The 27,912-nt window shown below is 42.7% G+C and overlaps 1 protein-coding gene across 1 annotated transcript; it reads left to right on the plus strand.

Moving 5' to 3' along the window:
• Nucleotides 1-1,796: 1,796 nt before the first annotated feature.
• Nucleotides 1,797-17,588, plus strand: LOC139469416 (D-beta-hydroxybutyrate dehydrogenase, mitochondrial-like). Its single transcript, XM_071251581.1, has 8 exons — nucleotides 1,797-1,922; nucleotides 2,087-2,220; nucleotides 2,849-3,130; nucleotides 3,835-4,035; nucleotides 5,034-5,186; nucleotides 6,953-7,146; nucleotides 14,535-14,771; nucleotides 16,326-17,588. Exons 2-8 carry the CDS (start codon nucleotides 2,169-2,171, stop codon nucleotides 16,428-16,430), a joined length of 1,224 nt encoding a protein of 407 aa, XP_071107682.1. The 5' UTR covers nucleotides 1,797-1,922; nucleotides 2,087-2,168; the 3' UTR covers nucleotides 16,431-17,588.
• The last annotated feature ends 10,324 nt before the right edge of the window (nucleotides 17,589-27,912 follow it).

Genomic DNA, 27,912 nt, shown 5'->3' on the forward strand with positions numbered 1-27,912 from the left:
GAACCCTAGATTATATTTCATCCGAAATCCCCCATGTGAGGATGTCCAGTCCCTAATAGATTTCGTAGTTTGGGTACAAACTCATGTCCTGTTTTAAATTACAACAATAAGCCGAATTGAGAATTATTGAAAACATGCAGGTTTATCCTTTAATTATTTCATGATACCCCCCCCCCCCCCCCCAAACACACACGCGCGCACGTGCGCGCACGTTCTGTTACCGTCGAGACTTATAATATAAACGAATTAAGAATTGTTATCATGAAAAACCAAAAAAAAAATGATATTAATAATCAATGTAGTCATGCAGATACGTTTATTATGATGTCGTGGTTTATTGTATTGATTGTTGTTTCAATAAAGCGTGTGTGTGAGCGCGCGTGAATGCCGAATACCCTTTAAATAAATCCCGAGTCCCACGTACCACACTGTCGAGTCCCAAATACCCTCTAAACAGACCGTCCGAATCCAGCGTACCACACTACCACGTACCGAGTACCCTCTAAAATAGACCCTTAATCCTGCAAATCATACAACCGAGTCCCGAATGCCCTCTAAAAAGACCCTCACCCCACACCCCTCCGAATCCCGCGTACCACACTGCCACATCCCGAATACCCTCTAAAATAGACCCCGAATCCTGCGTATCATACCTGTAACCGAGTCCCGAATGCTCTCTAACTAGACCCTCACCCCACCCCCCTCCGAATCCCGCGTACCACACTGCCACATCACAAATACCCTCTAAAATAGACCCCGAATCCTGCGTATCATACCTGTAACCGAATCCCGAATGCCCTCTAACTAGACCCTCACCCCACCCCCCTCCGAATCCCGCGTACCACACTGCCACATCCCGAATACCCTCTAAAATAGACCCCGAATCCTGCGTATCATACCTGTAACCGAGTCCCGAATGCCCTCTAACTAGACCCTCACCCTACCCCCCTCCGAATCCCGCGTACCACACTGCCACATCCCGAATACCCTCTAAAATAGACCCCGAATCCTGCGTATCACACAATCGAGTCCCGAATGCTCTCTATATAGACCCTCCGAGGTCGGATTCTTTTGAGGGTGTCATCATTTTTTAAATACGGGTAAATATTTTTAAAGCTTGAACATTTTATTAACATCCTTAGGGAAGCTGTACGTAATATTGATATTTCACATAAGAAATAAACGACTCGTGGTCGTTGTTTATCGTACAATAAAATACTACAGGGAGAATAGAGGCTGCGCCCCTCATGGTTTATTCTCCCTGCAGTGATTTATTGTACGATAAACAACTCCCACTCGTCGTTTATTTCTTAAATATAAGATAACTGCGCCATAAATCACAAAGGACAATGAAGAACGAAGCGTGGTTTATTTCACGAAAAAACATTGTTCTATCATGACGTCGATTCTGGAGATTCGAACATGCGCTCTCAACGTCATCATTATTTAAATACAATAAACATGGAAACCTTCAAATAGGGGCACGTGATACGTTAAACAACTCCCACTCGTCGTTTATTTCTTAAATAAATTATTCCATCACGTGAGCTGAAAATGTTGACATCAATATCGCCAGGTCACTCGATAAATATCATCTATATATTAAAAATATGTATATCACACATTATTCGGTGCCGCCAATCATCGATCCCACAACGATACGAACCATGATGTTGTTGAACGCGATCATACATGTATGTGAACCTTATTCGTCGTAGAGTTACCTACTCTTGACTAGTCTTCTTATTACACGACGCTTATCTTTGTGCGCTCTAAATATCACAAAGACGGAACCTTGTCCCCACCGGACACTTGTCAACACAGAGATCAAGATCGACGGCCTTGATAAGTGATTGCGAGTGATCTATGATCTTTTGCAGCTGATAACATGTATAGATGACACATATACTTCACAAAGAAGGGTATTTATGATGCCAATTCAGTACACAGTTTGCTTAACGGCTAAATCATTTGACAACGGAAAGATCGGGAATGTATCAGACAATGATAGCTAATAGTAATAGGCTATATCTATGATGGTATGAAATCTAGTATATTAACCGACATTCAACCTTTTGTTTATCAGGTCGCTCTCTCAGATGGTTGGGTACCTGCCAGAAAACACGTCAGCAGTAGGAGAAAGGTGAAACTGATTACAGGACTGATTAATGTTCCGACTGCACCAACTGGAGATACACAGACCCTTTCGACATCTTGTGTGTACGTTTCCTTTCCTCTTCATCATTTTGGAAGTTCTCATTGTATTGTTGACACATATGCCTCAGCTTTTCTCACCTTGTTATATCTGTGATAATTGTTGATCATATCTGAAATTGTAACATTAAATCATAAATGTCCTTTTTTTAAATAGCTATCATCCCATAAACACTACCCATGCACCTATTTATGTAAATCTCATTTAAGTTAACAATATTTGGTGTGGCATTCCATAATTTTTCTAAAAGCAGTGTTAAACTTTTACCAACTCTTTCATCTCTTAGGGGGGTGGGGTCGGGTAGCCTAGTGATTAAAACGTTCGCATGTCACGCCGAAGACACGGGTTCGATTTCCGACATGGTGTGTAGTTCGCATGCCAGAAACCTATATCATCATCGTTTCAAATCCCAGATTATGATTCTAGGCTTGTCAGTATACTCATGTATGTGAGCTTCACCTAAGTTGTAATATCTAAGACATGCATCTCTTTAGACTTTCCTGCCACATCAAGTGATATGACTGAAATACAGTTATTCCGATAAAAAGGATCTACAAATAGATATAAATAGTTGCAAAGTAAGCAGCATTTATGACTTTCCAGAAATGTATACCTCAGTTTTTGTCTGCGCAGCCACCAAAGCTAAGTGTCAAGTATCCGACCAGCCTCCACCGAGATTTGCCACATTCATTCGAGGCGGCATGAAGCTGAAGCAGTTTGTAAACCTTCAGGTGTTTGAACTCTTCTATCTCCTCGTCCTTGCCTTCCTGCCCTTCTTTGTGGCCCAGAAGGTGGTCGGTCTTACTATCCTCACCGTTATTGGAGTCTTCGGGTTCTACTATATCTTCAAGAAGTTGCTGACAAAGACCATTGAAATCACAGGCCAGGCCGTTCTCATAACTGGTTGCGATTCAGGTGGGTTGGTCATAGATCCTCGATGTAACAAGCGACTTTATGGAATGGATGGTCAGTAGTAAAGGGGCGATGCACCGATGCATCAGTGGAACATGATTTTTTACTTCTCAATACAAGTATTGATCACCATCCCACACTAAGTAAAAGAGTATCGATTCTTACCTTAAATGTATTCTTAAATTAATGTTACACCAAACACTAATTATTAGTGAAAATGAGTAGTGAAAACAAATATTTTCATCCATTGCGCCATACTTGTCACTGCCAACTGTAAATCGTTAGTGTGCGAGGTATTTGGACATCCTGTCTATGAAAAAGATGGCCAAGATGGCTTACAGACCACAGATAAGAGCACTAACAAGTATTGTAATATGTGTCGTTGTGACCAAGGTATTGTGATACACGGTTTGTGTATCGTCCCAGCCCTAATGGTCAGTCTCGATGACTTGGTTGAGTGCATGTCATCGTACTCTGACTCTAATTGTTGCTCACAATATCAATCACTGAATTGTCTGGTCCTATTATCTACAGGCTGCAGTAGCATAGCTGGAATATTGCCATTTATCTAGATACTGATAATGATATGAGCACATATTTCCCTCTCTAATTGTGTTATGTAGATTTCTATTATTAAATTTCCTTTCTTAAAACCAATATGTTGCTCCCTGTAACGATGTGTCTGTTTTGTTATGAATTCCCACCAGGATTTGGCAATGCTATTGCAAGGAGGCTGGACAGCATGGGCTTCCTGGTGCTTGCTGGCTGTCTGTCTGAGAAGAGCGATGGTGCTGAGAGACTCAAGGCCAGTGGTTCCGGTCGGATTCATGTGTTTGAGCTGGATGTGACCAATGACTACAGTGTTGAGAGCTGTCTGGAGAGGGTCAATCAGCTGACCAGTGAGAGAGGTCAGCCCATGACACATTTAGTTGATAATGAGCTAATATTGGGGACTGACAAATTTTTCTTTTTTTGAGCCACATTGTTGTTTTTGGGGAGCCACATTGTTGTTTTGGGGAACCATAAAGTTGTTCTGGGGGAGCCACATTGTTGTTTGGGGGAAGTCACATTGTTGTTTTGGGGAGCCACATTGTTGTTTTTTGGGGAGCCATATAGTTGTTTTGGGGGAGTCACATAGTTGTTTTGGGGGAGCCATATAGTTGTTTTGGGGGAGCCACATAGTTGTTTTGGAGAGCCATATAGTTGTTTTGGGGGAGCCACATAGTTGTTTTGGGGGAGCCTCATAGTTGTTTTGGGGGAGCCACATAGTTGTTTTGGGGGAGCCATATAGTTGTTTTGGGGTAGCCATATAGTTGTTTTGGGGTAGCCATATAGTTGTTTTTGGGGAGCCACATAGTTGTTTTGGGGTAGCCACATAGTTGTTTTTGGGGAGTCACATTGTTGTTTTGGGGGAGTCAGATTGTTGTTTTTGGGGAGCCACATTGTTGTTTTTTTGGGAGTCAACTGTTGTTTTGGGGAGCCACATATTATTTTGGATCGAGCCACATAGTTGGGTATCCATTCTTTGAACAGCTGTACCACTTGTGAAATTCGTTGTTGATGCACAATTTCTAAGAGCGACAGAACACCTCACTGTGTTGACTGACCTCACTCACTCGTGGATCGACACTGAGATACTAGTTGTTCATGCCGTATCTGTCAGTGATCTGTACCAACGACTAGATTAACTTCTTTGAGAGGCATTTAGAAGGTGGAGTCCTTGATAAGGATAAGATATATAACAACTTCTTTATTACAATTAGGAGCAACATTTCAATTTGAGTTCTAACTCCGTTATAAAGCAAGTGATATCATCAAAAAACCTACACCGAATAATGAATAATACAGAAGTTGTTCATCCATATATCTTATCCTTACTTAAGAACTAGATTGATTATTTTTCCAGGACTCTGGGCCCTGATAAACAATGCTGGAATCAACTTTGAGGGTGACTTTGAGTTCTGCACACTGGACATGTTCCGGCAGGTGATGGAAGTCAATCTTTACGGAGCTATTCGCATGACCAAAGCATTTCTTCCTCTCATTAGACGAGCTAAAGGTGAGACAAAACACAATGGATATAAACTCAACTAAGACTGGATAGAGCACCAATCAGGGATTCAACTTGCTTATTGTGAAAGAGGGGGCACGGATGGCCCGGTCGTCTAAGGCACCGTGATTCACTGTGCAAAGTTGCGTCCCTTGGGCACGTCAGAAACCTATGATTGTGGGTTCGAATCCCGGTTCGCCTTGATTATGTTTCTCGGTTTGTCAGCACCGTGCTCGTGGGTTTCACCGAAGTGGTGAACGTTTGAGACCTGTATCACTTTAGGCTTTCCTCCCACATTAAGCTGAGATGCTGTGATATAACTGGAATACTGTTAGAAGCTGCATTGAACCCAACACTGTATGGGGTAAACACTGTTGTGAACACTGTGTCTGATCGGAACACTATAGGGTTAACACACTCTTATCTGAACACAATGGGGTGAACACTGTCTGATCAGAACACTGTATGGGGTAAACACTGATGTGAACACTGTGTCTGACCGGAACACTATAGGGTTAACACACTCTTATCTGAACACAATGGGGTGAACACTGTCTGATTGGAAAACTGTGGGGTGAACACTGTCTGATCAGAACACTGTATGGGGTAAACACTGATGTGAACACTGTGTCTGATCGGAACACTATAGGGTTAACACACTCTTATCTGAACACAATGGGGTGAACACTGTCTGATTGGAACACTGTGGGGTGAACACTGTCTGATCAGAACACTGTATGGGGTAAACACTGATGTGAACACTGTGTCTGATCGGAACACTGTGGGGTGAACACTGTCTGATCGGAACACAATGGGGTGAACACTCTCTGATCGGAACACTGTATGGGGTAAACACTGATGTGAACACTGTGTCTGATCGGAACACTGTGGGGTGAACACTGTCTGATCGGAACACAATGGGGTGAACACTGTCTGATCGGAACACTGTGGGGTGAACACTGTTGTGAACACTGTCTGATCGGAACACTATATGGTTAACACACTCTTATCTGAACACAATGGGGTGAACACTGTCTGATTGGAACACTGATGTGAACACTGTCTGATCAGAACACTGTGGGGTGAACACTGATGTGAACACTGTCTGATTTGAGCACAATGGGGTGAACACTGTGTCTAATCTTAACACAATGGGGTGAACACTGTGTCTTATCTGAACATATTGGGGTGAACACTGTCTGATCTGAACACTATGGGGTTAACACTGATGTGAACACTGTGTCTGATCAGAACACTGTATGGGGTAAACACTGATGTGAACACTGTGTCTGACCGGAACACTATAGGGTTAACACTCTCTTATCTGAACACAATGTGGTGAACACTGTCTGATCAGAACACTGTATGGGGTAAACACTGATCTGAACACTGTGGGGGTGAACACTGACCTGAACACTATGGGTGAACACTGTCTGATCGGAACACTGTATGGGGTGAACACTGTGTCTGATTGGAACACTGTGGGGTGAACACTGTCTGATCAGAACACTGTATGGGGTAAACACTGATGTGAACACTGTCTGATTTGAGCACAATGGGGTGAACACTGTGTCTGATCTTAACACAATGGGGTGAACACTGTGTCTTATCGAACACATTGGGGTGAACACCGTCTGATCTGAACACTATGGGGTGAACACTGGTGTGAACACTGTCTGATCTGAACACTATAGGGTGAACACGAGGTGATGTGAACACTGTGTCTGGTGTGAACACTTGTATTTTACCTGCATTGACCCTGGTTTTTCTTCCAGGTCGTGTTATAAACGTGAGCAGTGCCAAAGGTCAGCTGGCCGCCCCCAACAACTCTGTCTATGGTGTCACCAAATTTGGACTTGAATCACTGTCAGATGTTTTGCGGCTAGAGATGAGTCAGTTTGGCGTCAAGGTTGTGGTCGTTGAGCCTGGCAACTTTGGTGGTGCAACTGGCATGCTCAGCAAACCTACTGTAAGTTGTATAGCCATAACAGAGTCATGGTTCTTTGGTATTTAAAGGTTAGAACACTAAGAAAAAGCCTCATTGTTGTTAATTGGGGTACCAGGTTATGGTTTCAATTACTGTGGACAAAAACATTTATAAAATAAGACTTAGTTTAATTAGGGGTGATGGGGGTAATTTATTGCCATCAGAACTTCAATATTGTACATGGGTACTGCTTGTTACTGGTCACTCCTTGTTAGTGGTTACTGCTTGTTACTGCTTACTGCTTGTTACTGGTCACTCCTTGTTACTGGTTACTGCTTGTTACTGGTTACTGCTTGTTAGTGGTTACTGGTTACTGCTTGTTACTGGTTACTGCTTGTTACTGGTCACTCCTTGTTACTGGTTACTGCTTGTTACTGGTCACTCCTTGTTACTGGTTACTGCTTGTTACTGGTTACTGCTTGTTACTGGTTACTGCTTGTTACTGGTTACTCCTTGTTAGTGGTTACTGCTTGTTACTGGTTACTGCTTGTTACTGGTTACTGCTTGTTAGTGGTTACTGGTTACTGCTTGTTACTGGCTACTGCTTGTTACTGGTTACTCCTTGTTACTGGTTACTGCTTGTTACTGGCTACTGCTTGTTACTGGTCACTCCTTGTTACTGGTTACTGCTTGTTACTGGTTACTGGTTACTGCTTGTTGCTGGTTACTGCTTACTGCTTGTTACTGGTTACTGCTTGTTACTGGTTACTGGTTACTGCTTGTTACTGGTTACTGCTTGTTACTGGTCACTCCTTGTTACTGGTTACTGCTTGTTACTGGTTACTGCTTGTTACTGGTTACTGGTTACTGCTTGTTACTGGTTACTGCTTGTTACTGGTCACTCCTTGTTACTGGTTAATGCTTGTTACTGGTTACTGCTTGTTACTGGCTACTGCTTGTTACTGGTCACTCCTTGTTACTGGTTACTGGTTGTTACTGTTTAGTGGTTACTGCTTGTTGCTGGTTACTGCTTACTGCTTGTTACTGGTTACTGCTTGTTACTGGTTACTGGTTACTGCTTGTTACTGGTTACTGCTTGTTACTGGTCACTCCTTGTTACTGGTTACTGCTTGTTACTGGTTACTGCATGTTACTGGTTACTGCTTGTTACTGGTCACTCCTTGTTACTGGTTACTGCTTGTGACTGGTTACTGCTTGTTACTGATCACTCCTTGTTACTGGTTACTGTTTGTTGCTTGTTACTGGTTACTGCTTGTTACTGGTTACTGGTTACTGCTTGTTACTGGTTACTGCTTGTTACTGGTTACTGGTTACTGCTTGTTACTGGTTACTGGTTGTTACTGGTTACTGCTTGTTACTGGTTACTGCTTGTTACTGGTTACTGCTTGTTACTGGTCACTCCTTGTTAGGGGTTACTGCTTGTTACTGGTTACTGCTTGTTACTGGTTACTGCTTGTTACTGGTTACTGGTTGTTAATGGTCACTGCTTGTTACTGGTTACTGCTTGTTACTGGTTACTCCTTGTTAGGGGTTACTGGTTGTTACTGGTTACTGCTTGTTACTGGTTACTGCTTGTTACTGGTTACTGCTTGTTACTGGTCACTCCTTGTTAGGGGTTACTGCTTGTTAGGGGTTACTGCTTGTTAGGGGTTACTGCTTGTTACTGGTTACTGCTTGTTACTGGTTACTCCTTGTTACTGGTTACTGGTTGTTACTGGTTACTGCTTGTTACTGGTTACTGCTTGTTACTGGTCACTCCTTGTTAGGGGTTACTGCTTGTTAGGGGTTACTGCTTGTTACTGGTTACTGCTTGTTACTGGTTACTGGTTGTTACTGGTTACTGCTTGTTACTGGTTACTGCTTGTTAGTGGTTACTGGTTACTGCTTGTTACTGGTTACTGCTTGTTACTGGTCACTCCTTGTTACTGGTTACTGCTTGTTACTGGTCACTCCTTGTTACTGGTTACTGCTTGTTACTGGTTACTGCTTGTTACTGGTTACTCCTTGTTAGTGGTTACTGCTTGTTACTGGTTACTGCTTGTTACTGGTTACTGCTTGTTAGTGGTTACTGGTTACTGCTTGTTACTGGCTACTGCTTGTTACTGGTTACTCCTTGTTACTGGTTACTGCTTGTTACTGGCTACTGCTTGTTACTGGTCACTCCTTGTTACTGGTTACTGCTTGTTACTGGTTACTGGTTACTGCTTGTTGCTGGTTACTGCTTACTGCTTGTTACTGGTTACTGCTTGTTACTGGTTACTGCTTGTTACTGGTTACTGCTTGTTACTGGTCACTCCTTGTTAGGGGTTACTGCTTGTTAGGGGTTACTGCTTGTTAGGGGTTACTGCTTGTTACTGGTTACTGCTTGTTACTGGTTACTCCTTGTTACTGGTTACTGGTTGTTACTGGTTACTGCTTGTTACTGGTTACTGCTTGTTACTGGTCACTCCTTGTTAGGGGTTACTGCTTGTTAGGGGTTACTGCTTGTTACTGGTTACTGCTTGTTACTGGTCACTGCTTGTTACTGGTTACTGCTTGTTACTGGTCACTGCTTGTTACTGGTTACTGCTTGTTACTGGTTACTGCTTGTTACTGGTCACTCCTTGTTACTGCTTACTGCTTGTTACTGGTTACTGCTTGTTACTGGTTACTCCTTGTTACTGGTTACTGCTTGTTACAGGTTACTGCTTGTTACTGGTTACTTGTTGTTACTGGTCACTGCTTGTTACTTGTTGTTACTGTGTACTGCTTGTTACTGTGTACTGCTTGTTACTGGTAACTGCTTGTTCCTGGTTACTGCTAGTTACTGGTTACTGCTTGTTACTGGTCACTGCTTGTAACTTATTGTTTCTGGTCACTGCTTGTTACTGGTTACTCTTGTTTCTGGTAACTGCTTGTTACTGGTTACTGGTTGTTACTGGTCACTCCTTGTTACTGGTTACTGCTTGTTACTGGTTACTGCATGTTACTGGTTACTGCTTGTTACTGGTCACTCCTTGTTACTGGTTACTGCTTGTTACTGGTTACTGCTTGTTACTGATCACTCCTTGTTACTGGTTACTGTTTGTTGCTTGTTACTGGTTACTGCTTGTTACTGGTTACTGGTTACTGCTTGTTACTGGTTACTGCTTGTTACTGGTTACTGGTTACTGCTTGTTACTGGTTACTGGTTGTTACTGGTTACTGCTTGTTACTGGTTACTGCTTGTTACTGGTTACTGCTTGTTACTGGTCACTCCTTGTTAGGGGTTACTGCTTGTTACTGGTTACTGCTTGTTACTGGTTACTGCTTGTTACTGGTTACTGGTTGTTAATGGTCACTGCTTGTTACTGGTTACTGCTTGTTACTGGTTACTCCTTGTTAGGGGTTACTGGTTGTTACTGGTTACTCCTTGTTACTGGTTACTGCTTGTTACTGGTTACTGCTTGTTACTGGTCACTCCTTGTTAGGGGTTACTGCTTGTTAGGGGTTACTGCTTGTTAGGGGTTACTGCTTGTTACTGGTTACTGCTTGTTACTGGTTACTCCTTGTTACTGGTTACTGGTTGTTACTGGTTACTGCTTGTTACTGGTTACTGCTTGTTACTGGTCACTCCTTGTTAGGGGTTACTGCTTGTTAGGGGTTACTGCTTGTTACTGGTTACTGCTTGTTACTGGTTACTGCTTGTTACTGGTTACTGGTTGTTACTGGTTACTGCTTGTTACTGGTTACTGCTTGTTAGTGGTTACTGGTTACTGCTTGTTACTGGTTACTGCTTGTTACTGGTCACTCCTTGTTACTGGTTACTGCTTGTTACTGGTCACTCCTTGTTACTGGTTACTGCTTGTTACTGGTTACTGCTTGTTACTGGTTACTGCTTGTTACTGGTTACTCCTTGTTAGTGGTTACTGCTTGTTACTGGTTACTGCTTGTTACTGGTTACTGCTTGTTAGTGGTTACTGGTTACTGCTTGTTACTGGCTACTGCTTGTTACTGGTTACTCCTTGTTACTGGTTACTGCTTGTTACTGGCTACTGCTTGTTACTGGTCACTCCTTGTTACTGGTTACTGCTTGTTACTGGTTACTGGTTACTGCTTGTTGCTGGTTACTGCTTACTGCTTGTTACTGGTTACTGCTTGTTACTGGTTACTGGTTACTGCTTGTTACTGGTTACTGCTTGTTACTGGTCACTCCTTGTTACTGGTTACTGCTTGTTACTGGTTACTGCTTGTTACTGGTTACTGGTTACTGCTTGTTACTGGTTACTGCTTGTTACTGGTCACTCCTTGTTACTGGTTACTGCTTGTTACTGGTTACTGCTTGTTACTGGCTACTGCTTGTTACTGGTCACTCCTTGTTACTGGTTACTGGTTGTTACTGTTTAGTGGTTACTGCTTGTTGCTGGTTACTGCTTACTGCTTGTTACTGGTTACTGCTTGTTACTGGTTACTGGTTACTGCTTGTTACTGGTTACTGCTTGTTACTGGTCACTCCTTGTTACTGGCTACTGCTTGTTACTGGTTACTGCATGTTACTGGTTACTGCTTGTTACTGGTCACTCCTTGTTACTGGTTACTGCTTGTTACTGGTTACTGCTTGTTACTGATCACTCCTTGTTACTGGTTACTCTTTGTTGCTTGTTACTGGTTACTGCTTGTTACTGGTTACTGGTTACTGCTTGTTACTGGTTACTGCTTGTTACTGGTTACTGGTTACTGCTTGTTACTGGTTACTGGTTGTTACTGGTTACTGCTTGTTACTGGTTACTGCTTGTTACTGGTTACTGCTTGTTACTGGTTACTGCTTGTTACTGGTTACTCCTTGTTACTGGTTACTGGTTGTTACTGGTTACTGCTTGTTACTGGTTACTGCTTGTTACTGGTCACTCCTTGTTAGGGGTTACTGCTTGTTAGGGGTTACTGCTTGTTACTGGTTACTGCTTGTTACTGGTTACTGGTTGTTACTGGTTACTGCTTGTTACTGGTTACTGCTTGTTAGTGGTTACTGGTTACTGCTTGTTACTGGTTACTGCTTGTTACTGGTCACTCCTTGTTACTGGTTACTGCTTGTTACTGGTCACTCCTTGTTACTGGTTACTGCTTGTTACTGGTTACTGCTTGTTACTGGTTACTGCTTGTTACTGGTTACTCCTTGTTAGTGGTTACTGCTTGTTACTGGTTACTGCTTGTTACTGGTTACTGCTTGTTAGTGGTTACTGGTTACTGCTTGTTACTGGCTACTGCTTGTTACTGGTTACTCCTTGTTACTGGTTACTGCTTGTTACTGGCTACTGCTTGTTACTGGTCACTCCTTGTTACTGGTTACTGCTTGTTACTGGTTACTGCTTGTTACTGGCTACTGCTGGTTACTGGTCACTCCTTGTTACTGGTTACTGCTTGTTACTGGTTACTGGTTACTGCTTGTTACTGGTTACTGCTTGTTACTGGTCACTCCTTGTTACTGGTTACTGCTTGTTACTGGTTACTGCTTGTTACTGGTTACTGGTTACTGCTTGTTACTGGTTACTGCTTGTTACTGGTCACTCCTTGTTACTGGTTACTGCTTGTTACTGGTTACTGCTTGTTACTGGCTACTGCTTGTTACTGGTCACTCCTTGTTACTGGTTACTGGTTGTTACTGTTTAGTGGTTACTGCTTGTTGCTGGTTACTGCTTACTGCTTGTTACTGGTTACTGCTTGTTACTGGTTACTGGTTACTGCTTGTTACTGGTTACTGCTTGTTACTGGTCACTCCTTGTTACTGGTTACTGCTTGTTACTGGTTACTGCATGTTACTGGTTACTGCTTGTTACTGGTCACTCCTTGTTACTGGTTACTGCTTGTTACTGGTTACTGCTTGTTACTGATCACTCCTTGTTACTGGTTACTGTTTGTTGCTTGTTACTGGTTACTGCTTGTTACTGGTTACTGGTTACTGCTTGTTACTGGTTACTGCTTGTTACTGGTTACTGGTTACTGCTTGTTACTGGTTACTGGTTGTTACTGGTTACTGCTTGTTACTGGTTACTGCTTGTTACTGGTTACTGCTTGTTACTGGTCACTCCTTGTTAGGGGTTACTGCTTGTTACTGGTTACTGCTTGTTACTGGTTACTGCTTGTTACTGGTTACTGGTTGTTAATGGTCACTGCTTGTTACTGGTTACTGCTTGTTACTGGTTACTCCTTGTTAGGGGTTACTGGTTGTTACTGGTTACTGCTTGTTACTGGTTACTGCTTGTTACTGGTTTCTGCTTGTTACTGGTCACTCCTTGTTAGGGGTTACTGCTTGTTAGGGGTTACTGCTTGTTAGGGGTTACTGCTTGTTACTGGTTACTGCTTGTTACTGGTTACTCCTTGTTACTGGTTACTGGTTGTTACTGGTTACTGCTTGTTACTGGTTACTGCTTGTTACTGGTCACTCCTTGTTAGGGGTTACTGCTTGTTAGGGGTTACTGCTTGTTACTGGTTACTGCTTGTTACTGGTTACTGGTTGTTACTGGTCACTGCTTGTTACTGGTTACTGCTTGTTACTGGTTACTGCTTGTTACTGGTTACTGGTTGTTACTGGTTACTGCTTGTTACTGGTCACTCCTTGTTACTGCTTACTGCTTGTTACTGGTTACTGCTTGTTACTGGTTACTCCTTGTTACTGGTTACTGCTTGTTACAGGTTACTGCTTGTTACTGGTTACTTGTTGTTACTGGTCACTGCTTGTTACTTGTTGTTACTGTGTACTGCTTGTTACTGTGTACTGCTTGTTACTGGTAACTGCTTGTTTCTGGTTACTGCTAGTTACTGGTTACTGCTTGTTACTGGTCACTGCTTGTAACTTATTGTTTCTGGTCACTGCTTGTTACTGGTTACTCTTGTTTCTGGTAACTGCTTGTTACTGGTTACTGGTTGTTACTGGTCACTGGTTGTTACTGGTTACAGGTTGTTACTGGTTACTGGTTGTGTCTGGTTACTGCTTGTTACTGGTTACAGGTTGTTACTAGTTACTGCTTGTTACTGGTTACTGGTTGCTACTAGTTACTGGTTGTTACTGGTTACAGGTTGTTACTGGTTATTTGTTGTGTCTGGTTACTGCTTGTTACTGGTCACTGCTCGTTACTGGTCGCTGTTGTTACTGGGTTTTACTGGCTACTGCTCGTTACTGGTCGCTGTTGGTTACTGGTAGTTACTGGTTACTGGTTACTGGTTGTTACTGGTTGTTACTGGTCACTGGTTGTTACAGGTAACTGCTCGTCACCGGTCATTGCTTGTAAATGGTCACTGCTTATTTCTTGTTTGTGGTTGTTTTTACAAAAAGTAAAACAATTCTGTCATAAGCATAATTAGTTTGGCCTTTTCTACTTCTTTCAATTAATTATGTATCTGTGAAAATACTCCAGGGAGAAAACATAATGATATGAAGTGGATGTGTCTTTCAGCTGACAAGAATGCGAGATGAATATGACGAGATGTGGGAGAAGGCCTCCAGTGATGTGAAGGAGACGTACGGCAAGGCATACCTAGATGCCAAGTATGATGCCTTTGCGCAGTCCGCCTCCACCACATGCTCCACCCTGGCGCCAGTCATTGATGCCCTGGAGGACTCGGTCTGTAACATCAAGCCCCTTGCCAGATATCTTGTCAGCGGCAGCAACAAGTGGTTTGACTATTTTGTTGTAAGTATCGAGGTATATCCTGTTTGAAGTACAGACTTTCGGTGCCAACCTTTTGTTATGTTTGTGACTATCCTTCTAACATTTTGTTCCAAGCCCCGGGATTTAGAAACACTGTTTTTTCTGATAACATTAACGTTTACTTTAGGGAACCCCACCTCCTCATGTTTGTTGTAAAAGGGGATTGAAAAAAAAGTGACGAGTAAATATTTGATGATGTTTTTCATTGACCACATGCTGCAACACATCTGTTGTTTTTTCCATGAATAACATTACACAATGTCCATGTTAGTTTACATGGGTGGTGACCGCCTCCGTGGTCTAGTGTCCGCCCAGAGAGCGGAAGGTCTGGGGTTCGATCCCCGACCGCGTCATACCAAAAGACGTTAAAATATGGTACTTGTTGTTACCCTGTCTGGCGCTATGCGTTAAGGGGCTAAAACAAGGACTGTTCGGCTCGGAGTTAGTATACTGTGTCTGAGTAGGGTATTCATGTTAAACTGCAGCATGGTATCTCAGTGGGCTAGCACTATAAATCGGCATCAGTCCAGACTAGTACAAGCAGCCAACACACACGTGCTTGCACATAGCTATATAAGTGCAATTATCTTGGATGTGAGGTTAAATCCAATTTCATCTCACTTTATATGGGTGGTGATATACAGTAGTAACCTAATCCTGCTTTGCCGTTACATACTCAAATACCCGTTCTCCTGGGTTTCCCCGAAGTGGTAAACGTCTGAGACCTGCATCACTTCCGGCTTTCCTCCCACATAAAGCTGACACGCCGTGATATAACTGAATAATGTTAAAAGTGGCATTAAACCCAACTCACTCACTCTCATACTCAAAATGTATTCATAATTGCAACATCCCCCAACACGCTAGAGTTACCTCCCTTAGCAACAACACGTTTACGTTATGTCCCCTTGTCTTTGCTTGGTATTACATGACACTGAAAATAACCATTCGCAGACTTGTTAGTAGAGTTAAGGTAATACAGTACTCTGTCATCATGATGGAAATTTATTCACTATCATTGATACCCAGCACGAAGGAACATAGATAATAGATACATGTACACACGTTTTATGTCCTATTTAGGTGTCAACATCAACAATAATGAGTAATCATAATGGCGTTAATGTTTGTGGTTGTTAATTATTGTGTGCTGGGAGTAATGGAGGTCTGAACAGTTGACTTATTTCATATTTCCTTGCTATTACATAAGACATAGCTGGAATATTGCTGAGTGCGGCGTTTAACAATCAAACAAACAAACAAAACATAGAAAAACAACTTATTTGATTAAGACTAATACAATTTTGGTCTATTATGTACTTGATTATCTAATTTATTGGCATATTTATTGAATCTGTGATTTGTAACATATATTTAATCCCCACAATGGATCTAGGTCAGAAGTCCCCAGCACTGATTCTTGTGATGAGTTTGCTGTGCAGAGTTGTGTCCCTTGGGCCTGCCAGAAACCAATAGTTATAGGTTTAATCTCGTTTTACCAAATGCCAAATGTTGTATATGAATATATCTTTTCAGATTTTAATCTACTTGAAAACTATCCTGCCAGTAACCTGGATTGACTCACTTATCATCAAGCAATTCATCCACCCATACCCCAGGGCAGCACAGGCTGTGAGATGAACACAGCTGCCATCATCACCATGGAAACAGTTATTTGTTTGTTATGTATTAATATTATCATTTTTCATCCTCACTATCCTACAGACTTCATATTTATTAAAATCATAGTGTCAGGTTGTAATGGGATTGCTTGGTCATGCATACCTTGATGTAATAAAGTGACCATCACCATATTGATCAGCTGTGGAAAAACATTTTATCACTATGGTATTCGAGAACCTAAGACAATGTTTTATCTAACTTACAGGATTCAGTGTTGATTCTAATCATTTGCAGTTTCTCAACCAAACTTTCTAGTCAGTGTTTTTCGTTTTTTATTTGATGGATGAAAAAAGATCTACCTGTATTCATTCATTCACCTATTGAGAAACAGATTTGTGCTTTTGTTTATTCAGTCAGTCTTTGTGGGTTCACTGCTTCCTTTCTTATACAACACAATGTGGACTCTTTCCTCCCACATTCAGCCTCCATGTTGTAACAGGAACACTGTTTAAGTGGCGGTAAACCAACTCACTCACTCCATGTGAATTCCTTGTCAGTTGATTGCAGTATTTGCAAGGCATGTGTAATGTCAACATGCCTTCAACAGAAATTTTCCGAATCTTTTCATGTTTTTAATCAAGGTGCTCACGTGATCTGATGCACTTTGCGAAGTGTTACAATATAGAGCTTGATTATCGATCAGTTCATCATCACTGGGTGCCACCATTTTGTTTGAAGAAAATGCAAGTGAAGTGGAATCTGATTGGTCAATAGGAGGGACATAGAAGGGACATAAATGGTAATAGCCAGTGGTGGCACTACGAATGAGCCCAGAAATTCCAGCCATAGTTCCGCAAATGTGGAAGCTGGACTTTTACAGTTGGTTGTCTGGTCGAAACTCGATTAATAACAGGCCATGTGATACAGCTGGAATATTGCTGAGTGTGACACTAATCAAGAAAGGAACTAACCAATCATTGAAGTTATCACCCTGCTGTTGATGTGGGTGGTCTGGAAGAGGGCTGAAACCATTTTCCAGATAGTCATTTTATTGTCCGAGGAGAAATGCAAAATTCATGTTACTAGTCAAATCCTGTATATTTAATGTATTTAAGGATTGAAGATGCTATCACATGCTATACTTTCCTATACTTGCTAATAAACCAAGCCTTACTATACTGACACTGTGTACTGTTATTGTGTGAGTGTCAGAGGAGTATAATGATTGTATTCATTTTAATATTTGCTGCATCTTCCGAGGCAAAGGTGTTTCCACACCTGTGCCAAACTATGCTGGACTAACGAGTCCAGGCATAGTCCAATCAAAATTGTGTAACAAAATGGACATCTGGTCCCTGATCAACGATGCAACCACTGTGAAGATTTCAGTTGAATGCTGGATTTACAAAGCATGCGTAGGGTCAAATGGGCTTCGATGTTTTCCAAATCTTTCCATGTTTTTATTCAAGGTGCTTAATTGATGTGATGCACTTTGCGATGTAAGACCCGTTTTATTACATTATAGATCTTGATTATCGATCAGATCATCTTGACTGGTCAATTGGAGGGACATAGAAATGACATAATCATTAATAGCCACTGGTGGTGTTGAGCTTGAGCCATGAAATACCAGCCTAGTTCGTCAAGGGTGGAAACTGGATTTTTACAGTCAGTTAACTCCCTTGCCTCAAGAAGATGGATTTGCTGGGGCTGCCAATATATTGCCAAGGCTCGTCCCACTTCTTGAGAGATGATTTGTCTAGTATTTGAAAGCATACATATAATCTACATGGCTGCAGTAGGAGGTGTCACAAGGGTGTTGAAACATCTTGGTATTCATGTCCTTGTAAGGTATCCACGCATGGGATCAAACTACACTGTCTGCCATGTTGACTTTAGGCTGAATAACTAATTTGTAATCCTCAACAAATGTACAAAAACACTGTTTGAACTTGTGCATTTTTATCTCAGAAATGCCCCCAGGAATTCCACTTGGAAACAAGTGTCATGAATATTTTGTTTCTTTACACGATAGTCATTGTTTTGGTTGACACCACAGGATATAAACATTTTTAAAAGATTTTTGATCGATATCATATTAACACACATATTTTGTTAGGGTTAGTATCTTTGTAAATCCCTACATTTTAACGATAAAATAACTACCTTTGGAATTACTGTCCATCTCTCAGTCTCAAAAGACTCAACTAGGGTTGAAAACCGGCATGTTTTGGGGATGTTGTGCTAGGTGTCCCCGTGGCGACGTCAAACTTTGGATGTGGTTGGCAGAGGATCATCCTAACATGGCAAATAAAAAAGGTGGAGTTGAAGATTTCTGTATGTGAGTCTAATATCAACGTGTTTCGACTTCTGCCTATCTGTATGATGCACACATGTGCCTGGTTGGAGTGGTGCCTGGTTGGTGACAGGGATGGTTGTGTAGATTCAGCAACACAGCCTAGCTCCTGTGTCGACACTGGCTGTTATCCTTTATAGTTTGTTTGTTAATTAACCCTGCGCTCCGCACTATTAGAGGTGTATGAAAGCCCTCGAGTCTGACCCAGACAAACCCTGTGATTGATGTTATGTGCAGGTATGAACACCACTGGCATGTTTACAAGGCTTTAAGTTAAGTCACCAGTCTGTCCACCTGTTCGATCCATTCATACACCCTATAGGACCATTATAGGTTTCTGGCTCCTACCTTATTGGCCTCGTGACCCCCTTCCAACATCGTAAAACCATACTCACTCACTACTAAGACTGAAGGTACATTCCGTACAGCTGTATTGGGGGTGGGGATGGGGGTGGGGGACACAGAGGGAGCACATGTATTCTGAAAAAGGGTAGATGGCAACTGCCACATGGTCGAATGAGTAGTAGTAGTAGTAGTAGTAGTAGTAGTGTGTGTGTATTGAAAATAGAATCTGTACATGTCACAGTTCACCTCAAGACGTTTCAATTTATTATTGAAGGCAGTTGTAAAAAAACATCTTCTCATTTTGGGTCCACGGACACAAGTGATACATAACAACTTCACATTGTAGTCATTCCATAAGGCAAAATCAGACGTCTCGCGGATTTCCATGTGGCAATTCCCTTCTCTTCACGTTCAGGGAAATATGCTACAGTGCCCTCCCACACAACATAACGCAGTTTATTGAGTTACAGCCACGTCAAAAGGCCCGGGTGCGAGGTGATCTGCCACATAATGGTCCAACATCACAGAACGTCCTCCGAACTCGTGACATTTACATTGTGTTCCTCTGAGACTCCGACTGAAAGTGCTTAACGTCTTAGACCTGCGTCCCACCGAGCTTAAAAAAATGGCGTTAAAGCGAATTCACTCTCTCATTCTTAAGAAGCCAGACTGTCTCTTTATATATGGTATGAATCGAGTATGAAAGCTTGCATAAATGCGTTTGACCTATGTGAGTATCTGCAAATTATAAAGAAAAAATATCGGATCATTGCTATTCCATTAGATTTTGAGGTTTTTCTTTCAGCCATCAGAAACATGCTAATCTTTCAATCCTTGCAAAACAACGTGTGTTGTCCCTTTAAAAACTAAATCCCAGCTTTGGAATACATACTCCTAAACACACAGATTTATTTAAGGGAACAAACAGAAAGAACACGCGATAGCTACGTCCTCCACAGACAGAGGGGGGATGAGTTAGTGAGGTAGTGCTACAACACGCTGCATCAGCACCGTCTGAAACAACGGCAAGAGGGCACCTCATCCTGCGACGTGGGCTGCTGCAGCAGATGATTTAAAAAATATATCCCACGCAATATTTTTACAACAGCATCCACTGGCGACAAAATGCCAAATGCAGTCCAGCAAAACCTTGAGGGAAATCCACATGTCAAGCATGGATTATACAACGATGCCGGTACAGAAATGTACAATACTGCTACACAAAGGATAATAGATTTTGCAAATACCAGAGAGCGGCGCAGGAAGTTGGCCAGGGAGCCATCATGATATTGTATGGAATATTCCACTTGAATAACAGAGGAAGAAAAAAACATCTCTCTCTGACGATGGAGCAAGTCTCAACGAAGACTAATTAGTAGCGCAGCAATATTCTCTCATTCTCCCCAGAGACGATTTCTTCCTTTTTCGGCTTAAATTGCAATGGGTTGATTAGCCAGTAGCCGCCGTGATCTGGGACACGGGGCCCACGGCAGCCGACTACAGGGGGCGTTGTAACTGCTCCTCCAGGCTGACGACAGTCGCAACCTCCATCTGTCTATTTTGGGGACGATTTGCCATATTTAGGTTTAATGAAGCATTAATAGGTTGGTATTGACACTGTTCCGGGAATAAACAGAGTGGGTGCTGATTAATGGTGTCCCGTGCTGGTTTCGGGGACTTAGTGAATAGTCTAGTATTTTTTACGATTCTGTTAACATCCAGCGAAAGCACGACAGAGGGCATCAAGAATGTACAAAACACATTTGACCAATATTGGCATCTGAACCGATCCACGCGGTGTGACGAAAGCGTTACCACGTGGCTGCTCTGCCTCTCCACCGTTGACATTACGATGATATGAGCCGGGTGAGTTGAGGTGAGGTGAGGTGAGGTGAGGTGAGGTGAAATGGGGTTTAACGTCGCGTCCAAGATTACACCTCTTTTATAGCGAGAGTTGTGTGGCTGCTTGTACAAGTCTGGACTGGTTCCGATTTATAGTGCAAGCCCACTGATATACCATGCCGCAGTTTAACATGAATACCCCACTCAGACACAGTATATACTGACCCCGAGCCGACCAGTGCTTGTTTTATCCCCTTAATGTCGAGTGCCAGGCAGGGTAGCAACAAATACCACCTTTCAACGTCTTTTGGTATGACTTGGCCGGGGATCGAACCCTGACTTAGCCGGGGATCGAACCCCGACCTTCCGCTCTCCGGGCGGACGCTCTGCCACAAGACCACGGAGGCGGCCTTACGACGAGGAGGGCTCAACAGGAATATAATAAAACCGGTTTCACCAAAATGGCAAACTTCCACAACATGCGTATGTTCTGATCTCAATTATTGTTCAAGAAGGCGGCGTTACCCCAACTCACTATGCTTTGTAATGTCTCAGCGGGCAACCATTCCTTGAGGTCATTATCGCCGACTTGTCCAGATGAAGTGCCTACCTGTCACAAAAACACCCTCATGGTTTATTTGGCTTTGAAGTCTGTCAGCAGTATGTGCTGAATTGGCGATATCGCTAGAAGGCAGAATCAGTTAACTTTGGAAAAAAATCCTACATAAGTATCTCCTTACACGCTTTGTGCAACAATGTTAACTTTTTAGATAAAAGGAAATCTGCTCCTCTCGGCGCACCAACACAGCAGACGAAAATAATTTGTGAGGAGCTCGGAGAGAGAGAGAGAGAGAGAGAGAGAGAGAGAGAGAGAGAGAGAGAGAGAGAGAGAGAGAGAGAGAGAGAGAGAGAGAGAGAGAGAGAGAGAGAGAGAGAGAGAGTAATGTTTATTATAGTGTGTATACACTTCATACTAAAACACGTACACAAACTATAAAGTGTAATATCCGCCCAGGTATGGCCTACGACAAACGCACGCACGCACGCACGCACGCACGCACGCCAAATTACTTACACAATACCTCACGCACTCATACACAAACACGTAAACACGTACTCCACACTCACGAACATGCATACAATACTCAACAACAAAAGTTCCTGTGACACCAATATTTTAGTGTATTTTACAAACAAGTAAAGTTTGATTTTCAATATTGTAGTACAGAATCAAGTCACAAAAACGCAACTGCTACACAAAAGCATGCATTCCATGCAAAAGTTGACTTTTATGCAAGCCCCATACACTTCACTACCGAAGAATGGGTATAAAAACATGTGCGTTAACGGGAATCCATGTGCATTGTTTAGCATCGTGCTAACAACCACTCAGAAAAACAACAAAATTACGCAATTATTCAACATAACGAAATGCCACGTCTGTCCGAAAATAAGCGTCTGCGAGCCATTGGTATGCTTGGAGCAAGATCGAGTCAACGTGATGTTGCAAGACAATTTAGCGTCCACAAAACACCATTTGGTGTTTATGGCAACGTTGGCAACAGACGAATGCAGTCATAGACTATCCTCGGAGTGGCAGGCCACGCGTAACCAATAATCGACAAGACAACTGGATTCGAACAACACACCTACGAAATCGATTCCAGCCAGCAACAGTGACTGCAAGAAGCATCCCTGGCCTTCGACGAATATCTTCACAAACCGTACGCCGTCGCCTCAGATGTGCAGGTATTGTCGCCAGAAGACCCGCCAGACGTCCAATTTTGACAGGAAACCACCGACAAGCACGTCTACAGTGGTGCAGACATCGTCTACGCTTGACGGCCCTGCAGTGGGGACAAGTTCTATTCACTCACGAGTCTCGTTTTCACCTCAGCCATAGCGATGGACGGATTCGAGTGTACCGACGTCGAGGTGAACGTTACGTCAATCATTGTGTCATTGAAGAAGATCGGTTCGGGGTTGGCAGCGTTATGGTATGGGGTGGGATTACAGCAAGACAGAGGACCCGTTTGATAGTGGTAGAGGGAAATCTCAATGGACAGCGCTACCGCGACGAGATCATCTGCCCTGTTGTTCTACCGTTTTTGCGTCGTCATGGCCCAGGCATTACCTTTCAACATGACAACGCCCGGCCTCATATTGCTCGACTTGTTCAGGATTCTCTTCAACAAAACAACGTGAATGTCATCCCCTGGCCGGCTCGCTCCCCTGATCTCTCAACAATCGAGCACATGTGGGATGAGATGGATCGGCGACTTCGAAGTCATCCACGTATTCCACAGACACTCCAGGAACTCCGAAACATGCTCCAGCAGATATGGACAGATATCCCACAGGACTTGTGCGACGCCTGGTCCATTCCATGAGACGAAAATGTGTTGCTTGCATCGGAACCAGAGGTGGACACACACACGCTATTGATTTGTAAATAGACATTTTGGCATGGTCATGTTTTTATTTTATTTTATGAAATCACGCATTTTCTGAAGTCAGTATGGCAAATTAAATCATTTGAACACTTCCGGGAGTCTATTATCTGTTGTAAACCGAAATTGTTTCAGATTTGGTAAAAATACCCATGACTTTGCATTAAATCTTATTCAACAGGAACAGGAACTTTTGTTGTTCAGTATATAACAATTATACAATTATAATCACATACTTTACATATATATATATATATATATATGATGGGAATGCATGTCACTCAACATACACATTTCATATGTAATTCACACATTCAAATAGTCTACGACGAAGCACCAAAGTCTATCGTCTAGCCAGCTGCCATGGAATTGACAAATTTCAAATTTAAAGAAATGCTGAAAAAGACCTGAAATTCTTTGAGACAATTCTGTGCTTACGGCAAGCACAGATATCGATTGTCAAATGTCCTTTAGACTTTCTAAAGTCTTTTTCGTTTATGTCCTGTATGTGTTTTTATCCGACCGCCGTCTAAACCTGAAACCGACCTCTCCTATTAGGCGATATTCCCGTATGGACATTTCATGATTTCGTTGTAGGGATCAGCATATAACAAAACCTTTTCCATAATCTTATGAAATCTTTACTAAAAGCTGTTGATTGTTTGTTGTTTAACTCCGCACTCAGCAATATTCAAGCTATATGACGGCGGTCTGTAAATAATCGAGTCTGGACCAGCCAATCTAGTGACAGATATCATGTGCATCGATCCACGCAATTGGGATACGATGACATGTTATCAACCAAGTCAGCGAGCCTGACCACCCGATCACTTTAGTCGCCTCTTACGACAAGCATAGTCGCCTTTCACGACAAGCATGAGTTGCTGAAGACCTATTCTACCCCGGATCTTCACGGGTCGCATTTGTTTATGAATCACTATCAAATAGTAATGCCACAATTGTTCGCGAAAACGTCAGCGTATCCTATCTTACCAGTAGCACCCGTCACAAACATGCAAAGGCAAGTTAGGTGTTTATCCGTTACAAGCACACGTAAACACAAGACAGCTGTTCACCCGTCGCAAAAAACATGCAAAGGCAAGTCAAGCGTAGTAACTGATAACGTTTAATTACAACTTCCCATCGTTATGTCGCCATCTGTTAACTGCTTTTTATTATCTCTGGTTACTAAGTCGTCTTTGTCACCGCAACTTGCTTTGCAGAGTTACCTCCCAGAGCCGAGCTAGGATCCGCTGGTAGTTGGTTCGAATTCCACATTCTCAACAATTATGGTCCATGATCTGTCAGTAACATAACCCTGCTCGTGGGTTCCAACGAAGTGGTAAACGTCTGAGACCTGCATCACTTCGGGCTTTCCTCCCACATTAAGCTGACATGCCGTGATATAACTGGAATACTGTTAAAAGCGGCGCTAAACCCAACTCACTCACTCACTCCAGGAGGAAAATATGTATGACCTGCTTTCCCGCCAAAATAAGGGGTACGGGTGGCCCAGTCGTCTAGGGCACCGCGATTCGCTGTGCAGAGTTGCCTCCCTTGGGCACGCCAGAAACCTATGATTGTGGGTTCGAATCCCGGTTCGCCCCGATTATGTTTCTAGGTTTGTCAGCACCATACCCGTGCTCGTGGGTTTCACCGAAGTGGTAAACGTCTGAGACCTGCATCACTTGGGGCTTTCCTCCCACATTAAGCTGACACGCCGTGATATAACTGGAATACTGTTAAAAGCGGTGTTAAACACAACTCACTCACTTACTGACTCTCCAAAATATAGCTGACGCGCCCTGATATAACTGTTCAAGGCAGCGTTAAACCCATTTCCCTCACGTTACTTCCTGATTGACGTATTGGGAGTGTGTTGTTCTTCGGCCAAGCCCTATTGATTACAACAGCTTCGCCCACGGAGCCACGGACCGCGTCACAGAGGAAAGTTTGTTGAGTCACTCTTATAGCAGCAGTTGAAGGCGCGATATCTCACATGCCTATCACGACAGAGGTTCAATACAATGTCAGCCGAAAACTCAGAAATAATCTTTGGCGGGGAATGGCCACCGGAATTATGTAGATGCATTCCATTACTCATGTCGATGGGCCCCGGGAGATTTAGGAGAAAAAAAATGTCATCAGTGTTCTGTCTGATCCGAAGGTTAATGGGATCGGCGAGAGAAAATTTACAGCTATGTTCTGTATACCATTTGTAGCTGTCACAGTCAATAAATTGTTGCTGTGTATATCAGACAAGAATTAGTGCTACATGATCGTTGGCCGGTATCTTAGACCAGTGTCGTTGTTTGTTTGTTTGTTGTTTAACGCCGCATTCAGCAATATTCAAGCAATATGAAGGCTGTCTGTAAAAAAAACGAGTCACGACCAGACAATCCAGTGGTTGACATCACGAGCATCGATCTACACAATAGGGATATGATGAAATGCAACAACCAAGTCAGCAAGCCTGACCACCCGATCCCTGTTAGTTGCCTCTTACGACAAGCATGGTCGCCTTTTACGTCAAGCAAACAAACTCAAGGAACATAGGGATCGCAATTTCACACTACACAGAAATGAACAAAGTAAAGTGTGACATTTAAAGTGTATATTTTCTTTTTCCCGGCAGTTTACATTAAATGAGATACACGAATAAGGATGCAATGATTATGTTGCAAGGAAAACGGGAATTCTTACCAAGTAGAAACAGCTGTCCTTGAGACATGTTCTGAAATTATCTAAAAGCGTCATGGACTACTTTCACTCAGTGTCACTTTCTCATAAAAGTAGTACGAGCTAGAGTAAGTGCAAACAGGCGATGATAATTTTGCTGCATTATTACGAAAACTGCACAGGGAAATTTAGCCACAGGGTCAGTCGAAGGACACATTGCAACCGATGTTTTATGAAATAATTATTTGGAAGAAGATCAGAGAGATTGCAAAAGGTTTCGTTTTGACTTCTGAATTACACAGGCCAAAAAACGGACGCTTTAATGACGCGGGCAGCGCGTGGCACACGAAAACACTGGCGCCAAATGTCTTTCTCTGCCAATTGGATTGGATTCTGATACCAATTTGAGGATGAGCACGAATACATTTCGACCTGTGATGACTTGAAGAAATATCTTTTTGCTTGACCGTGGTTTGTAGGTTATGGATATGAAAAACGGTTTAAAAATAAATTACAGTTATTCCCCTTGCCAATTACAATGATGTTTCTACCTGACAGACTCCAATCCGGTTTTGTTCCTGGGTAGCCTGGTCGTTGGGGCATTCCGTCGGTAGATATTCAAGTAGAGTTGATATTGATGTTGATTCCTGCTGTGTAATATTTACAGGCTAAACTCACTCTCTCTCTCACTCACAAGTCTTATGCTGAGTGATTGTGAGTGAGAGTGCGCTTCAGTAAATGGCAGCGCTTGGTGAGGGGGTTTATCGTCGCGTTGCAGAATATTGCACTGATCTAGCCACGTACGTGTGCGTGTGTTTGTACTAGTCCGGACTTAAGCCCGTTTTATATTGATAGCCCTCCCAGATACCACATCGCAGTTTAACATGCCATCCCGCTCAGACACATTACTCCGACTACTACTACTACTACTACTACTACTACTACTACTACTACTACTACTACTGATGATGATGATGATGACGATGATGATGATGGTAATGATGATAATAATGATAATAATAATACAGAATGCTGCAGTGTTGGGGAGTCTTCACATTCTCTGAAAAGTTCTGGATGGGTTTGACTAGGCAGCGCTTCCTGGGAGAAGTCCCATTCGCTGTCACGGCTGCATGTAGAGGGGGCAAGGGCCTTGAGCTGATGGTGAGCCTAACTAGCCTGACTGTGCCAGGACTGTACATACTACTACTACTACTACTACTACTACTACTTCTACTACTACTACTACTACTACTACTACTACTACTACTTAATTGTAGTAGTGCGTCAGATAATGCTCACGGTGTACTGCACCCGGTCTTTGGATCAATGTGTACTTAAATTTCATTCTCGCCCCTTGGGGGTATATAAACCAGGCTGTCATTTGTGGCGCTAGAGGGTTTACACTCCATTGCCATCTCATCCTACCGGGGACCCATTCACAGCAGGGTGAAAGAGGTATATTTCGATTAAAGTCTCAGGGGACAGCACATGTAACCTGATATGCAGTGAACCCACCCAGACTCAATTATGTACAGAGTACAGCGTTAAACAACAAACAAACAAACTACAGTAAACTACATTTATAACGAACACGCTTATAACGGACTGACGGATATAACGAACTGGTTTTTTATCCCGTCCATTTGCTGTATACATGTATATGCTTATAACGAACTACGGTTATAAAGTACAAAAATAAGTGGTCCCTTTGAGTTCGTTATAACCGCAGTTATACACGAGCACTGGCACGGTGCTGACAAAACGGAAATATTCTCAGGGCGTTGGACAGCTAAATGCGGAGCTTGAAGAACTAAAACAATTCAATTGA

Source organism: Haliotis cracherodii, unplaced genomic scaffold (genome assembly GCF_022045235.1).
Source record: "Haliotis cracherodii isolate W230 unplaced genomic scaffold, xgHalCrac1.p SCAF_2, whole genome shotgun sequence".
NCBI lineage: Eukaryota > Metazoa > Mollusca > Gastropoda > Lepetellida > Haliotidae > Haliotis > Haliotis cracherodii.

Excerpts from the sequence above, each read along its gene's own strand:
- LOC139469416 (XM_071251581.1), top strand. The coding sequence starts at position 2,169 with ATGTTCCGACTGCACCAACTGGAGATACACAGACCCTTTCGACATCTT. Across the intron at positions 5,187-6,952 it reads TCTCATTAGACGAGCTAAAG|GTCGTGTTATAAACGTGAGC; the intron begins GTGAGACAAAAC and ends TTTTTCTTCCAG. Across the intron at positions 14,772-16,325 it reads AGTGGTTTGACTATTTTGTT|ATTTTAATCTACTTGAAAAC; the intron begins GTAAGTATCGAG and ends ATATCTTTTCAG.